Here is an 18,232-nt window from a genome sequence, read left to right on the forward strand (position 1 = left end):
TTACAAAGTTGTTGGGGGTTTTTTTAAAACATAGAAGTAATCATGTTGTAAACTGGTCGATTTTATCACATTCGCGTTGGTGTGCGCGCGTGTGTGTTTGTGTTTATATAGATGTGCGTGTGCGTGTGTGTGTGTGTGTGTGTGTGTGTGTGTGTGTGTGTCATTTGCTTGCTTTTCTTTCATTGTCTCTTTGCTGTTTACAACAGGCTCAAAAAACGCAAGAGTACGCATATACAACTATAAAAAAAATAATAATAAAAAAATAAAAAGGTATGGATTGAGCATAGCTCTGCGGAAAGAAGTAATAGTATGCAGATGGTTTGGTTTTGTTTTGTTTTCCTTTTTGTGCGCTTCATGTCACTTTTGTGTGGGTATGGGTACCTGTGTGTGTGTGTGTGTGTGTGTGTGTGCGCGCGCGTGTGCATGCGCGCGCGTGCGTGCGTGCGTGTGTGTGTGTGTGTGAATCCAGAAGAACGGGAAAAAAACAAACAAAACAAAAAAACAAAGCAACAACGGGGGTATATGGACACGGTCATTTCAGCTGGAGGAAATAAAAAGAAAGGGAAAAAAAAAAATCACACGTGTTGATATGCATGCACACAAACCCCAAACAAAACCGCGAGATTCATTGGAGCGATGAATACAACACCAACTGCCAACATTTACAAACCAGATTGAACGCGGAGGCTATATAATATCATAATAATACACAGGAGGGACCCGGTGCAACGTCCCAAATCGCCCCTCCCCTCCGTAGGTGCCCACCCCCGGGTGAAGTTCTGAGACGTCCACCCCATGCTGTTTCAGACCCCTTCTGCCTCAGTACAGGCTAAGTAAAAAGAATAAGTACGCTATAGATCGACTTTGCTGCATCGGGAAAAGGTCAGCGACTGAACATGTTCATCCGAGTCAAAATCAGGTGTAAAGAAGAACCTTTTCGGGCTCTTGTTTGACTCGCTCCCCCCCCCCACCCCCCATCTCCCTCCCCTGTGTCCATGACATTTAGAACACGGTTTGAGTTGATATGGGTACTTACATAGCGCCCATCCTCGGTCGCAGACCCAAGTTCTAAGCGCTTTGCACAACTGGGTAGAGTCGACTGACGGCTGACATTGGGCGCTCATCATTCGTTTCCTGTGTCGTTCAATCAGGTTTCAGGCACTCACTCAAACACACTCAGACAGACATGTAACACATCTTACGCGTATGACCGTTTTGTATATTTAATCCAGCCATGTAGGCAGCCATACTCCGTTTTCGGCGGGGGTGTGCATGCTGGGGCTGCTCTTGCTCCTACGAACCCACAGAACGCTGAGATGGATTACAGGATTTTTAACGTGCGGATTTGATCTTCTCTTCGTGTGTATACACACAGAGGGGGTTCAGGCACTGCACATATGTTGACCTGGGAGATCGGAAAAAATGTCAACCCTTCACCCACCAGGCGCTGGTACCGAGATTCGAACCCGGAACCCTCAGATTGAAAGTCCAACGCTTTAACCACTCGGCCATTTCTCCCGTCCCGCACGCTTTTTGACACCACATTCATTGCGATGAGTTTCCTCAAGCACCAATTGAGGGTCTGTAGTCATGTGCACACGCTATCAATCATTATTTCTTGGCACTCACGAATCTTATTTACTTGGTGTGGTGGGGGTAGGTTGGGGAGTGGGGGGGGGGGCGGGGGGGCGGGGCAGATGGAGTGGAAAGAGGGTGTGGTGGGTGTGATGGTGGGGGTGGGAGGCGGGTGCGGGGGAGGGGAGGACGGGGATGGTGGGGTAGGGGTGGGGCGGGGGGGAGGGAGTGGGGCAGAGAAATGACGTGTACCAGACGAACCAGGATAGTCCCGATGTGGGAATGGATTCGTGTGTAACCTCCCCTTTCCGTCCGTGGGATTTCCGCTGCTCTGTCTGTCTGTCTGTCTGTCTGTCTGTCTCTGTTTGATTTATCCATCTATCGATCGATCCGTTTGTCTGTCTGTCTGTCTGTTTGTGTGTCTGTCTGTCTCTCTCTTTCTCATCTATCTATCTATCAATCCATCTATCTATCTGTCTATCTATCTATCTGTCTGTCTATCTATCTGTCTAAATATCTATATATTTGTCTGTCTGTCTATCAATCTATCTATCTGTCTGTCTGTCTGTCTCTATCTGTTTTATCTATCTATCTACCTATCTATCTATCTATCGATCAATCCGTTTGTCTGTCTGCTTGTGTGTCTGTCTGTCTCTCTTTCTCATCTATATATCTTTCTAACTATCTATCTATCTATGTAAAAACAAAAGAGATAAGGCAGGGGAGGGGGGCGGGTAGAGAGAAATAGAAGAATAGAGAAGTAGCAGGATCGGTTCGAAGACAACAACAACAAGAAACACACACACAAAAACGAGAAAATGAGAGCAGCAGAGGGATGTACACTCACACTCTCTCCTCACACCAGTAGCAGGGCCACGTGGAGCTGTGTGTTGTTGTTTCTTTTAACAAGTATTTACTCGAACTAAACAAAAAATAGGAGTAAACAGCACATAGCAGAATTAACTCCAGTAGATCTCAGCAACGCTCAGCCCGAAATGAAGCAGCTCACCCAACGGTAAGCAGCACACATTTTCTGCTAAGCAGGACACCTGCAACATACACGTGAAACCTAATTCCAGGTCAGTAACAATCATCTGAAAACACGCTGCGCATCACTGACATAAAGGCTGATATAACACATCACTGACATACAGGCTGATATAACACATCACTGATATAACATATCAGTGACATAAAGGCTGATATAACACATCCCTGACATAAAGGCTGATATAACACATCACTGATATAACACATCAGTGACATACAGGCTGATATAACACATCACTGACATAAAGGCTGATATAACACATCATTGACATACAGGCTGATATAACACATCACTGACATACAGGCTGATATAACACACCACTGACATAAAGACTGATATAACACATCCCTGACATAAAGGCTGATATAACACATCACTGACATACAGGCTGATATAACACATCCCTGACATAAAGGCTCATATGACACATCACTGACACGACACGACATAAAATGATGCGACATGATACGATACGATACGATACGATACGATAGACAGAGTGTCCGAGTTCTTTTTTTTCCTTGCGAAGATCTGTAGTGTGGATGCAGTGACTTCATGAATTAAAGTCTGCCGGGTTTCCATCTAGAACCACTCACTTAAATTCAAAAGACCAAACATGCAAGAATTCTGCAAGCGCAAGAAGATACTAAAAAATAAAAAATAAAAAAAGGACATAGGATGGACGCATGCACATTTGATTCTGAAGTGCGTGTTGTTGAAGTGTTCATAAATAACAGCTTCCTGCTTTATTATGCCATCAGATACTTTGGGACCACATGTCTGTTTGCATGCAGAGGAGTTTTTCTGGTCCGGCTTATGTAGACGCTATACATTTGTTTTCCTCACGATATCAAGCCGCAAAGAGCACCCTCCTCACAACTAAAGTGGAAAAGCAAGTGCAGTGCAGTGATCCAGACCCGCTCAATGCACAGCCACAAGGACACGTATTGTCGGCAGATAAACACCCTGTTTGTTTGGCCGAACTGTTGACACTTGTCCACGTAATATTCCTCCTACCCGAGTTACATGAAGACAGGTAAACAATGATCTGGGGAGAGTGGCTCGTTTCATGATATCCAACTGGAAAAAACAAGAACCCAGGAAGTAACGCGGTTTCGGCATAAACATGCACACGCACACGTATCCGTGCGTTCGCGCACGCACACACACACACACGCACGCACGCACACACACACGTTTATCAGCATTATTAAAAATATCGATATTTAACCCTTAAACATCCACACACACACACACACACACACACACATCCACACCCCAACGCCCATACCCCACATACATACATACATTTTTTAGAATGTGTGTGTGTGTGTGTGTGTGTGAACCAAAACAAAACTGAGTATATTCCTACTTTAAACTTGGAACTTTATCATAATTATCAGAAGCTGCAACAAAGAAATGCATGAGAATGTTTTCGGTGCGCAAACACCATGAAATGCCCACGTGTCAAACCTTTAATCTCCAAAACCATGCATAACGACTGATAAAACAGAATGATTTCAATCAAAAAATGAAAAAAAAGGAACAATTTACCATCACGTGCAGCTCTTTGGAGCGCACGGTGCATGAAATATGAGCAAGGGAGCTCAATATACCATCCTGTCATGTGCCCAAATTACTGACGATGCAAAATTAAGCAACCAACGTTTCTGTTCTGGAAATTAAACCATGAAAAGCAAGATGCATTTTTTCCAACTATGTTTCGTAACATTTGTCTTGTAACATTTTCCTGTGTTCAGACACATGGGTGTGCCAAAATATACGCAATGACGAGTGCAAACTAGAATCAATTGAAAGAAATGCAAAATGCAAAACCACGGTATATCAGGAAGACAAACCGTATATACTACACAAACCGAAAAATGAACTCGGCATTAACTGTTGTGGTGCAAAACAGACGATGTGCATTCCTGCACGTAGCATTAAGACACAACACATATACGCCACTCTTTGGCTGAAAGAATCATTTTCATTATTTTCAGCATGCTCACAGAGATTATCTGCCCCTGCAAACACGCGCACGCACACACACACACAGTGAGAGAGAGAGAGAGAGAGAGATTTACAGGCTTTAGTTAAACCAACCGGATATGATCACAAAAGCGCTTTTCAAGATGCCACTGACGCACGCACTCACTCACAGACACACACACACACACATACGCACACACATACAGGCACACACACACACACACACGTGTACGCAAGCACACATCAATTAATTTGAAATCATCCTTATCAATCTCATACTGTGTGTGTATGCGCACGTGGTGTTTTTGTTGCTGTTGTTGTTTTCAGTTGTGTTTCGTATGTTTTTTTGTTTTGTTTTGTGTGTGTGTGTGTTTAACATTTTCTTCTCCTGCACCCCGGCTTCTTGGTGAACGTGCTTTGAGCCAGGTACAAGTACGTGCTATGTCATATTGCACATGACCTTGATCAGTCCTTATGAGGACCCGACACAGTCGCTGTTTACAACCCACCTGCAGTTTTGCAAACCCATCTGAGGGTAAAACATTCCCTGAAATAAACAGTGAAGGGGGCGGGAGGTGGGGGGTCGGGGGACGGGGGGGGTTAGGGGGGGGGGGACCCGTGGTTATGGAAAGGAGCAGGGGGGGAGGGAGGAGGGTGTGTCGCGGGCGGGGGTGGGGTGGGGTGGGGTGTTTTTTTGTAGGGGTAATGCCGATTGGTCTGCTGATAACAAAGCATCATTCAACGATACCCCCACCCCCGGACCAAAACCGGATCTCTGGCATCATGAAGCACTTACCATGCCCTGAAGGTCACCCCCCGGGCATTTTCCCATGTCCTTCTTCCAAGTTGCTTTCTATAAAAGCTGGGGAAACATCGCCCTTTCCCTGCAAGAAGCGGACGCTCTCCAGATGCCTGGCCAGCAAAGCAGAAGAAGAACAAAGTATCACTTCCAGAACTCTGCAGTTTCCAGTCTCTAGGCAGACGACACCCAAGTTTCCTTCCCTCAGGCGTCCGAAGTAACTGCTTCCAGCCACGATGAACTCGTTTCTGGTGAGGCATCGCTCGTCTTTACCAACGCGTTGTAATTAATTAATTAATGTATAGGGCCTTGTTTAGCCAAGGAGGTTTGTTTTGTTACTGAGAGTTTCTGGTAGTGGTCAGTTCAAGAGAATAAACACTTTTTGACTCAGTCTCGAGAGTATCGAAACGTAAAGCGGTAGGTATGTATGTATGTTTATATAGCCAAGCTATGTGTGCGTGTCCAAATCAGAAACCAAATAATTCATTTCCTAAAAGTATCCTGAATAATTCAGCCTGGGGTTTAAAAAAATAACTTGGGAAGCGGGTGGGGCAGATGGATAATGAAAACAACTGCCACAGAAGGTACACGGGGTGGATTGTTCTGGTGTCTGTTGGCAGTGGTGCCTCCTGCTATTGGCAACAGCTCATGTTTGTCAGCCAGCCTTTGTCACAGTAACCACCCCTGCCGAGGAAAACGATGGCGGCATCACCGAAGAAGAACTGGCCGCCATTGTTGAGTCTGATGACAACAGCTTGATCAAGAAGGTATCAGTATAACGCTGTACTGTGACTTATTGATACATATGAGGACGTGCTACACTTAACTGATTCATGATGGTAACTGCGGTTCGTAGCTGGGTTACAATTTGCTGTGCAGTGGAGACAGACATACTGAATTAATAAGAAGTGTGTGTGTGTGTGTGTGTGTGCTTTGAAATTAAACACTGTGATTTCTTCAGTGTTTGTACTGCACTGTTCATGATAAATTGTTACCTTTCATATATAAATATATACTTTAAAAAAATAAATAAGTTGTGCAATTTCAAATTATTTGCCAGCTGCCGTGAGTATATTTCAGTATTATTTTGTTTTACATTTACTTGCTTATTTGTTTATTTGATTTCAGTATAGATGCACATGCGCGTTCCCGTTCCCGCAATGTCTTCGTAACTTTTGTTGTTTGTTTCTTTCTTGTATTTTGGGGGTGGGCCGAGATATGGGCATATGTGTGTGTGCTTGTACAAGTAAGTGTTCATCTCTGTGTGTGTGTGTGTGTGTGTGTGTGTGTGTGTGTGTGTGTGTGTGTGTGCCGTGGAAGCCGCTGCGATACGTAGACTAGAAATGAGTGTGTGGAGGAGGGGGGTAGAGGAGGTGCAGGGTAATGTGTGTGTGTGTGTGTGTGTGTGTGTGTGTGTGTGTGTTGGAGCTCGTGTATGTTTATATGTATTTAACTGTGCTTTCATATCTGTGAAACTGCATGTTTGGTGCATATCTGTTATGCATGTGTGGTTGTTTGTGTGAATGTGTGTCTTCATGTTTTACATTTATTTGCTTATTTATCATCATTGTTATCTTATTTATTTATTTATTTATTTATTTATTATTATTTTATTATTATTATTATTATTACTGCTACCTTTTTTAATATTATAATTATTATTTATTTATTTATTTATGTAATCTTATCTATTATTTCACCTTTTTTTCTTTTTTTTTTCTCAAGGCCTGACAAAGCGCGTTGGGTTACGCTGCTGGTCAGGCATCTGCTTGGCAGATGTGATGTAGCGTATATGGATTTGTCCGAACGCAGTGACGCCTCCTTGAGCTACTGAAACTGAAACTGAAATTGTATTTTGTTGTTGTTATTTCTTTTGTTTGTTTTTTTACATGGTATTAAGACATTTGCTGCATTGCCTCCCTTGTGCATATGGCTCCATTCACTGAACTGTGTTGTTTAAAGTGCTTTTTTTTTTCTTCTTTTTTTTTAATTTAAATTTCCACGCTTTGAGGTGTGTGGTTTTCTGACTCAGCTATGCCTCCTTACAAGAAAAGACAGGAAACATCCACGCAGATGTAAGTTCACTGAACATAGGTTTACGAAACAACAGAAAGCAATGGAGAGAGAGCGAAGTGAAGAGTTGTAACCGAAAGTTGGTGCTGTCGACAGATCTATTTGTTCAAAGCAAAAAGAAAAAGAAAAAAAGATTCAATATACGCATAGCATACTACAACAAATCTAATGATGGAAGTGATTAATGCCATGGAAACACAAATAAGAGTGACTCCGATCTAGAAGACACATTAGGGTGGGTACAGACTGATATGTTGGTATCCACTGTCCAGCAATGGTCTTTTCTTCCTTCTTACCCCGTTTGATTGAAGGAAATGTAAACTTTGTGTGTTCCTTGTAAACTGGTATTCAGCATATAATTTATATGCAGTATGTGTCTTGCTGGACATCTTGCTGATCTCAAAACATGCTGAGAAATATATTTTTATAATGAAATCATTATGGTTCTTCTAGGTATAGGGAAAGGGAAAAATACAAATTGCCCAAAATGTGTTTTATCATTCACTCGATTTGTACAGTCTTATCAGTTGTATCAACAGTAACTTTTTTTCTTTTTTTTTTCTTTTTTTCATTTCATGAATTATCTACTGATCACAAGCAACTGCATAACATCTGCAAAGGGACATAAATACAGATGTAAGAGAAGACGCTTTTCCACAGTACCTCATGAGATGATATTATGGCCAGCTTTTTCACACACAAAAAAGCCTTTATGGTTCAAGAAAGAGTTCATATTTTTGCATTTGAGGGTAATTTTTGTCATGGCAATGACAGAGTTTCTCTGTCTCTGTCTCTCTTCTCTGATGTCTCTGTGTATAGATTTGTCTCTCTTGTGTTCTCTCTCTCTCTCTCTCTCTCTGTGTTTGTGTGTGTATCACTGTATGACTGTGAAAGATACTCACAGAGAGAGAACAAGAGACTGATGATTGCAAATGTAATGTGTAGTAAAGGATGTAACTTGTTTACTGTTTTCTACAAATTCTAGTGTTTGAATTATAACAAAAAGAAGGATTGATTCTCCCAGATGAGATCGAAGGCAGATTTTGCTTTTAATGCTAATATGAATAAGTACAGCCCTCCTGAGGAACATTTCATAGTCTATTTTTGCGCTTTCTATATATATATATATATATATATATAAAGAGAAATATTGATAATTATAATAATAATAGTAATAATATAATGCAGTTGTCATTCCATGGTTATTTCTGAACTTGACAAGGAAGGAATGTGATATGTAGCACAGGATATAAGTTGTATGTATAGGTTTGATGCTATAATGCAAGGGAAGTCACTGGAATAAACAACATGCCTGCCAGCTAACAACAGTTTAAAAAAAAACTCTGCTTGTTTCTGAATGAATTTATCAACTACAGTGAGGATGATGGTGATGTTTGTGTGTGTCTTCAGTCATTTACAACGGTGACAGGAGGATGGTGAAGAGGCGAACGAAACATCGGTGGTGGATGAAGGCTGCAATGTCCACATCAGCATCACTGCCACCAACACTTCCACCAGCACTGTCGTGGACGACCTGGATGATGTGATTCTTTTTTTCTTTTTTCTAAACCTTTTCATTCAAGATTTTACAGATATCTTTTTTTTTATATAATGGCAGCAAAAAGTAGATAAGAGAAAAAAAAAATAAATAAAATGAATTTAAGAAAATAAATGCAAAAATTCAGAAGAACATATGTGGAACATTATTACATAACTTGCCATAGAGTTACATAACATTTATAATGTATATATATGTATATATATATATGTCTGCCCACTTTCACACACACATACACACACACACACACCCTAACATGCATAACCAAAGTAAACAGAAAACACACACACAAAAACAAACAAACAAACAAAAAAACCAACAACAAAAAACAAACAAAACAAAAATACACAAAAAACATTCATGTCCAGAATTTAGAAGATGATGTAATTCCTTATTCTTTTTTTTCTTTCTTTTTTCTTTTTTTTTCTTTTTTTTTTAATATCTTCTTCCTTATTCAAAGAAATATTTTTGTCATGTTTTCTCTTTTGAATCTTTTATTTCCATCTTTATCCTTGTTATGATAAATTACATTGTTGGTTTTTTTCCATGGTCTCTTTTCCTGTGAAATTCACTTTGAATTTATTTAATGGTCACAATAGCAAAAAAAAAAAGAAAAGAAAAATTTAAATGAAAAGACCTGTACTGAGTCTGTTCCTAATTGAGTAATTTTGAACGGATTGAAGACTTAACAAAGACAGTAACAGGAGACTTAACTAAGACAGTAACAGGTTTAAGATATAACCAATGTGCTGTTTTATTTTCTTTTTCTACTTCCAAGTTCTGCATTTTCTTCTTTGTGTACTTCTTTTCTTTTTTCTTTTCTTTTGTCAGCTTCTTGTTGATTTGCTGACTTCTCCTTTAATTCACTCTGTTTGTTGATTAATTGATCTGCTGTAATGAAGTGGCTACTGTCAGGCATCTGCTACATTTTTTTTTTCTTTATAGCACGTGTGACGTAGTGTATTTGGAGCTCTCTGCATACTCTGACTCCTTGATACTGACATTGAAACTGTGTGTGCGTGTGTGCATGCATGTTGTGTGTGTGTGTGTGTGTGTGTTGTATTGCATTGCATTGTGTGGTGGGTGTATTTGTGTTTGCATTGTTGTGTGTGTGTGTGTGTGTGTGTGTGTATGTGCAGGACACAGAACTGGTACTAATGAGCTCATCCCCAGATGTCTGCTACGTCCAGAGAGTGCCAGACGCCAAGCAGACCTGCCAGAATGGCCACACTGTGGATGAGGTATAGTCTGTCTTTTTCTTGTATTGTATTGTACTGTATCACTCTTTTTGTCACAACAGATTTCTCTGTGTGAAATTCAGGCTGCTCTCCCCTGTGGAGAGCGCATCGCTACACTGAGACTGTGAGAGTGCCACCCTTTTTTTTTTTTTTAAATGTTTTTTCCTGCCTGCAGGTTTTTATTTCCTATCAAAGTGGATTTCTCTACTGAATTTTGCCAAGGACAACCCTTTTGTTGCCATGGGTTCTTTTACATGCACTAAATGCATCCAGCACACAGGACCTCAGTTTACCTTCTCATCCTAATATTGGTGTGTGTGTGTGTGTGAGTGTGCTTTAGCAGTTGCAGGTGCATGTGTGTTTGGCTACAATTCAAAGAATATAACAAGAGGCAAAGCCTTGGTCACTCGTGAGTGATCCCTGCTGCAGAACAACTGGGGGGGGGGGGGGTGGGGGGGGGGAGAAAAAAAAAAAAACAGTTGAGGGGGATGAGGGGAAATGGGGATGGGTAGTTACATTACATAACAATCCAAATCATATCTTTGCTCACAGTCAAAAATGAGCGTTTGTCGGACCCCTAATTTTATGTTGGAAATGGAGCAGTTCTGTCATAAGCAGCCCACATCAATCAGCATTTCATTGTTTTATGATCACAGTATAGGTCTGTCAAAATTTTAAACTTTCTGTCCTTATCACAACTCTTTCTCTCCAAATAATGGCAGAAGTTGAACACTTATTTTATTTACTTGCAAAACATTAATGTGCACATGTGTAGAGTGACATAAGCCATAGGTCTAACTGACAGTGACCTCTAATTCAGATTTGTTGATTTTTGATGGTCGTTCAAGGACAATATGAATATGTTGTAAGTGATGAGGCATATGCACAAATCTTGCTCTGAATAAAAATTTAGCAGCCTCCTTGACCTCCTTCAATAATCTGTTATCACGAATGATCAGTTGAATGCACAATTCCGGTCGTGACAAGACATTTCAGGCAAGATAGCTGCCTTCACTTAAAGATTATCTGTATGTCAGATAATTCAGCCCCCTCTTTAAAATGTTCTGTGCAGTAAACATGTTGATTGTGTAGTTAGTGTTAATCTGCTGTATACTAGTGTCAATATTTTGTGTATTACTATTAGTGTCAATATTCTGTGTATTACTATTAGTGTCAATATTCTGTGTATCACTATCAATATTTTGTCCAGAATTTGTTTTTCTTTTCTTTTGACTGTGGACATGAAATAAAACATCCTGCTCTCTTAAGACCCAAAACAAACATTCCGTCTACAAACTGGGAATGACCTAATAAAATCTTGTGGCTGCTGAGGCTAAACAGAATAAACCTTTCACATTCCAGAGATTCAGCTAAATCCTAAAGATTTGCAACCTGTCATTGGTAGTGGTGTAAATGGAAAAATATCTCTATGTTTAATCCAAACTTGGTATTGACAGACAAAGTATTTCCAGCAAACATTAATACATATATATATATGTATATGTTAGGTTTTTTTTAGAATGTCAGTATGACATTTGTATTGTTGGCAATAAATATTGTTCATACCTTGTCATAAACTGCTGTGGCCTTAATGTGTAAAAGAGTGTGAGTGTTCTTGTTTATTTATTGAAAAGAATATTTTACATTTCAAAATCTTCTTTGAACTTAAATGTTTTTTAAACTGTATCGTGCCCGACTATCTTCCGCAGACGATGGTAGGAACCGTGACAAACGTGACGGACTATGAAGAAGGCAAAAACCTGACCATTTCCGACCTGCCCCTCCTCCTGCACAAGTTGTGCGTCAACCGCACAATCACAGAACTGGTGGAAGCGAACACACGCAATGCAACCGAGGACGACACATCTGCAGAGGAGGATGGTAAGTGTGTGTGTATGAGTTGGGGTGTGTGTGAGTGGTTGCATGTGTGTGTGTATCTGTGTGTGCATGTGTGTGTAGTTGCATGTGTGTGTGTGAGTGTCTGTGTGCTGTGTGTGTGTCTGTGTGTGGTTGCATGTGCGTGCATTTCCAGCTTTGTGAACACAATGTGTCAGTTTGAAGGAAACACCAGCTGGTTTCAGAATATTTTCTGATTTTTACTGCATCAAAACGGCAGGGAAGCCTGCTGGGAGTGTAGCTCCTCAGGGTTGAATGGGTTAAAGCAGATGTGGTAAAGCATGTATTGATCAGCGTGCTTTCTTTAACCCCTTGAAACCCAAACTGACAAGACAGGATGAGCTTCCTCACTTGGAGAGTACCATTTTGAAGTTTTCTTCATCTTCGTTCATGGGCTGCTGTTTATGGGCTGTCAACTCCCACGTTCACTTGTATGTGCAAGTGGGCTTTTATGTGTATGACTGTTTTTACCCCCAAAACTGGGGATCAAACTTGGGCCAGAATTCAGCGTTCTGACCGTTTGGCCAATGCACCCGTCTAGGTTGATGTTGAACTTTTTGTGACTTTGACATGTCTGGTTGACAGCAGCGGGCACTGCCTGTGACCACTGTGTTTGGCTGATGGTGATTTGACTGAACGTTTCTAACTTCAGTATGGGTGTACCTTTAGTTTTTTGTTCAAATGCAGAGAAAGTAACGGTATTTCTGTCTGTTATGGTCAGTCAGTAAATGTTAAGATTAGGACATTTCAATTTACATAGAGCAGCAGTTGTAATATGGGGTGAAAATCTGACACCACACTCGCAGGAGAAACGAAAGCTGACTTAACAAAGAAAACAAAAAGATTGTTAAAAATCTGAAACAGTGATATATTTGGATGTCTTATTTAGTTTGTATTCCCAGCCAAAAGCTCAAGACAAGGCCTGGAAATACGACAGTGTTGTATGAACAGTCAGACTTCAGTTTTGTGTGTCAGTTTCAGTTCAGTTTCTCAAGAAATTGTCACCATGTTCGGATAAATCCATTTACTCCACACCACATCTGCCAGGCAGATGCCTGACCAGCAACGTAACCCAACACATGGTCAGGCCGTGAGTGCATGTAGATAGATATGTGTTCCTATCAGAGTGGATTTCTTCAAAATAACCAGAGAACTACACTTTTAGTGCACCAAGAGTTTGCTGCACACGGGGCCTCACTTCATCATCTCATCCTAATGATTTGATGCTCAGTTTGATTTTCCAGCCAAACTTGGGAGAAAGCGTTAGACCAAAATTCGAACCCAGAACTTCATGAACACTGTATTGGCAGATCTTAACCATTCTGACACCTTCCTCTTTAATCATGCAACATACCCAAATAAATATATGTTAATAATAATAATAATAATAATGGTATTTATATAGCGCTGAATCTTGTGCAGAGACAAATCAAAGCACTTTCGCACCAGTCATTCACACGCATGCATAACTCTAAAACTGTAGAAACTAAAGACAAGGAAGGGCAGGCAAGGGAGGCTATTTTGGGAAGAGGTGGGTTTTAAGGCCAGACTTGAAAGAGCTGAGTGTGGAGACTTGACGAAGCGAAAGAGGAAGTTCATTCCAATCCCAAGGTTCAGAGACAGAGAAAGAACGGCGGCCAACAGTCGAGTGTTTGAATCTGGGTATGCGTAAACAGAGTTTACAAGAGTTCTGAACATAACACATGTGAAAAACAGATTAATAGCAAGAACAAAGCATCAGATTAACACAACTACATTTAAGGCCAGGTTCAAAACCCACTCTTGCCCTGTCTCCCAGGTTTGACTGGGAAAGTCCAGCTGACCATCTCGTCATTCAGGTGACAACACAAGATAACAGAAAACAATGACACAACATAAGAAATGTCACTGATTGTAATATTCTGCTGAAGCGTTTATTTTTGCCACATACGTGTTATGCCACCCCTTCATGAGGTTCCATGGCCAATGTTGCTTGTGCTCCCTTTGAAAAGATTCTTTCCACAATGCTATAATCAGCTGACTCATTATCAACTGATGTGTTTCAGACTCTGCGGATGCCAGGAAGAAGCGGTCTCTCTGTTGTCGGTTGGGGCGGTGCTGCACAAGGTACAGTACTCGCATAAGATACAGGCGTTACTGTCAATTCCTCTTCTTCAGGTGGCCATGTGGGTATTACTATGGTTGGCATGTCAGGTGGCAGTGTGGGTATTGCATTAGGTGTCGCTTCTGGTACTGTTCTTGGTGGTAACCAGTGAAAATAAACCGCTGGAGAGTTCCATGCTTCCATGATTTGTAGAGGTGCATTACATGATCTGTGCTTTCAAAGTTGATTGGCTCTCCAACATTGCGAGCAACAAAAGCGATTGAGAGAGGCTCAGTGTGCGAAAGAGCAGGCTTTTTTTCAGCTTTTTGCTTCATATTTCGGTTTTTCTTGTTGTGCATATGATGGCGCTTCATTGTACAGTGTTTGGTTGTAGGAACGGAGGCCATCAACTGAAGAAATGGAGGACAGCACATGTTTGCTGCTTTTGTGTATGTTGATTCATTGCTCGCGATTTTGATGAAAGTTAAGACGCGCATGTTCTGGATCCAAAATGGCAGCGGAACTCTCCAGCGGTCTGTTTCGTTTACATTTCATTCTGAGCTTCTGTACTTGTTCTTTACAAGTTCTGTTGGGGTCTATTTTTTGTTTGTTGGATTTTCTTGTTGTTTTTGGTTTGTGTTTTTCTTCTTGAACTGGCAGACGATGGATTTTCTGAGCCTGGCCAAAATGCATTCTACAGGTGAAGGTTTCCTCTGTCAAGTTTCCAGTGCTGTCTCTCTTTTCTCTGTCTTTCAACATGTCGCTCTCTTTCTTTCCTTTCTTCCCTCTCTGTATATCTGTTTGTGTAATACCGCCGCACAAGGCAGACATATGTTAATTAAAAGGTTCCCACATTGATGGGAGTAATAAGAAAGAATCTCACCATTGTTTAAAAAAAAAAAAAGTGCACGTAAAAGAACCCACTTCATTAAAAGGGTTGTCCCTGGCAAAATTGTTTAGAAAAATCCACTTTGATAGAAAAACAAATACACTTGCAAACCGAAAAAATATCTTACAATACAGTACAATGCAATACCATACAATACAGTTCAAAACAGTACAATCCAGTACGGTACAGTATAATACAGTATACTACAGTACAGTACAGTCCAGTCCTGGTTAAATGAATAAAGGTACTTGCTTAAGTTGCAACGAGAGATGGATCATTTTAATAACTGGGGAAAAGGCGACTTCTTGTTGAATTTCCTCTTTTTTTTTTCTTTTTTTTTTCAAGTTTATTATCCTGCCTATTGGTGATTTTTAGCTTCATTAGTATTGCTTTCTTTGAAAAATAATAGTTTGCTAAGCACATACATCTTTGAAGTTGACTATTGGAGATGGTTTCATTTTGGAAAAAAAAATGTATGTACAGTTTTTGTTAGTGGTGCTTTATTGTATGCTTTCTAAATATTCAGTGTGTGTGTGTGTGGTTTTTATTTTTTATTTTTTATTTCAAATTATGATAACCTTTGATGTCTACAATCCACTTTTACATTTTTGTAAAATGCCATGAGTTTCACTTGGACTGTATGACTTCATGGAAACATCAGTTGCTTATCTCTGGCTGATTTGTAAGAAAAAATCATATCATTCCCGGTGAAATACGTTAATTTTCCCGTGAGAACAGCAGAATGTTACAGAGATACATTGTCTGTCAGAGGTTTTGGTCAGTAATCTATACTGATGATTTATCTGTAAGAGTTTATGGTCAGTTAATCTGTATCGATGGAATGCTAACTTCCAGACCAGTCTCAGTGATTGAGATATTCATGTTCTCAAGATTGATTACAACTTTGCAGCAATTCCAGTTATTTTGCGTAAATATTCATTTCAGTCTTGTAGGTATTTCTGTAAGATTTATTCTACATTTTGTTTAAATTTTCAGCTGCTAAACACTTTGATCATTTTTTATTTGTCATACGTTAATAGATGAATGTTTTGTATTGTGTCCAGATGTAATGTGTTATTTTTTTTCTCTTTTATTTATATATATATATATATATATATAGTTTAGTCCAGGTAAATGGTTTTTACAAGTGGTTTCAGTCAGCAGCAAATTCCTCTGCTTTCACAGAGGAAGTTGAAATTCTGGTTGGTTGTGATGCTGTCAGTACAAACAATATTTTGGAGAGACACCACATTTGGAAAACTTTCATGGCATGAGACTTTCATTTAATATGGACTCTGTGGTGTCGGTTAACGATAAGAACACACGCACGCACGCACGCACACACACACACGCACGCACACACACACACAAACTGGAATATTAGACGTGATTGTTTTATTGGAAATAAACATATATGTATGTTACTGAACTGAACTGATTAAATGAAACTGATCAAATAAACGTGCATTTCTAAGCGAATATATATATATATATATATATAAACTGAAGAAGCATTATTTATATTTCACAGGTGCTTCTAAAACATGTCAAATATTGATATTTTCATGGGACTTTTTTGATATTTGCTGATCCTAGAAAATAATTGTGAAAACACAGCAACTCATGTGTGCTATAGGACATCAAAGTGCTTGTTTGGTGTGAAGTTCCCAGAATCATAGAACCCAATCAGAGGGTTTAAGACAACATATATTTCATTGTATGAACAATCCTACCAAGTTTTATTCATTATGAGGATGATCTTGTTGAAACAGAAAAAGAAAGAATATATTTGGCATTTGAAATTACATATTTCATTGTTGAAAACAGTGTAATACGGAAAAAAAAGAAAAAAAAAAAAGGGAAATTCAGAATTTGAAAACTTTTTTTAAAAATTGAAACTGTACACTTTAATTTTTTTTTAAATCCTTTCTTTTAAAAAGATATATTGTTAGATTTCGAGAGTTCTTTAGTTCATATTGTTTTGTTCGACCAAACACTGGACCAGCCATGTTTTGTGAATTTATGTGTCGAAGATTCAGAGTGTTTGTTACTTCTTAAAATCTTCGTGTACCCATCAGCCCATTTTATTACCTTTCAAACCTTGGTGTGGCTAAGGCCTTAAATGAATAAAATAGCTGAATCTGAATCACCTTGGTGGTCTTTTTTGGCCCAGACTAGCACTTTGTTGCTGTGGTATAAACTTTTTGGCCATTACTTCCAGTTCCAATATATTTTTATGTCTAAGTTATGTAAAAACTTTTATAACAGTTGCTTGTCTATGTAGTGTCATTTTCTTTGTCTTCGAATAAAGATTTAGAAGGGAAAAAAGTGTGTTCGAGTTTACACTTACTTTGCTGTGTGTGTGTGTTTTGTGCTTTTGTACATATGTCAGTGTGTGCTTACGTTTGTGCAAGACAGAGACAGGCAGGTGGAAACACACCACACACACACACACACACACACACACAGAGGCACACACACACACACAGATAAATCGGTTGTAACAAAGTGCAATACAATACAATACAATACCATTCCATACCATACCATACAATAGAATACAAATGCATTTCAGTTGATAACAAAACCAAAAGTGACCAGACTATCCCTCCCTTCAGACATGAAAGTGAAGGGAGGTAACCCCCTATAATTTATTTGAGGGGTGCAGCTTATACGTTTTCTCTCTTGAGTTATACAAACATCTTGGGGAACACTGAAAAACGAGTTATTTAATGCGAGTGAAGAAAAGAAGTCTGTCACCCCACCATTTTAAATCACCCACAACTCCAACCTGACATAATTATATTTGATCATTTCATATTTTGGTATCCCAAATTCTGGGACTTATTTCATTGAAAAAATTTCAGCATTTCACAGTATATGCGTGTTGGTGTTAGTGTGTTTGTCAGTGTGTGTGTGTTGGTGTCAATGTGTGTGTGTGTGTGTGTGTGTCAGTGTTTGTGTGTGTGCATGTGTGTGGAGGTAGGTGGGGAGGGGGGGGGGCGATGTGTGCGTCAGTTTGTGTGATGGTGTGTCAGTATGTGCGTCAATGTGTGTGTGTGTGTGTGTGTATGTGTT

General features: G+C 39.8%; 1 protein-coding gene across 1 annotated transcript; it reads left to right on the plus strand.

Moving 5' to 3' along the window:
* The first annotated feature begins 5,477 nt into the window (after window positions 1-5,477).
* Window positions 5,478-17,482, plus strand: LOC143276505 (uncharacterized). Its single transcript, XM_076581043.1, has 6 exons — window positions 5,478-5,668; window positions 6,038-6,184; window positions 8,901-9,033; window positions 10,188-10,289; window positions 11,996-12,167; window positions 14,228-17,482. Exons 4-6 carry the CDS (start codon window positions 10,206-10,208, stop codon window positions 14,428-14,430), a joined length of 459 nt encoding a protein of 152 aa, XP_076437158.1. The 5' UTR covers window positions 5,478-5,668; window positions 6,038-6,184; window positions 8,901-9,033; window positions 10,188-10,205; the 3' UTR covers window positions 14,431-17,482.
* The last annotated feature ends 750 nt before the right edge of the window (window positions 17,483-18,232 follow it).

The sequence above is a fragment of the Babylonia areolata genome, chromosome 32 (assembly GCF_041734735.1).
Source record: "Babylonia areolata isolate BAREFJ2019XMU chromosome 32, ASM4173473v1, whole genome shotgun sequence".
NCBI classification, from domain to species: Eukaryota; Metazoa; Mollusca; class Gastropoda; order Neogastropoda; family Buccinidae; genus Babylonia; species Babylonia areolata.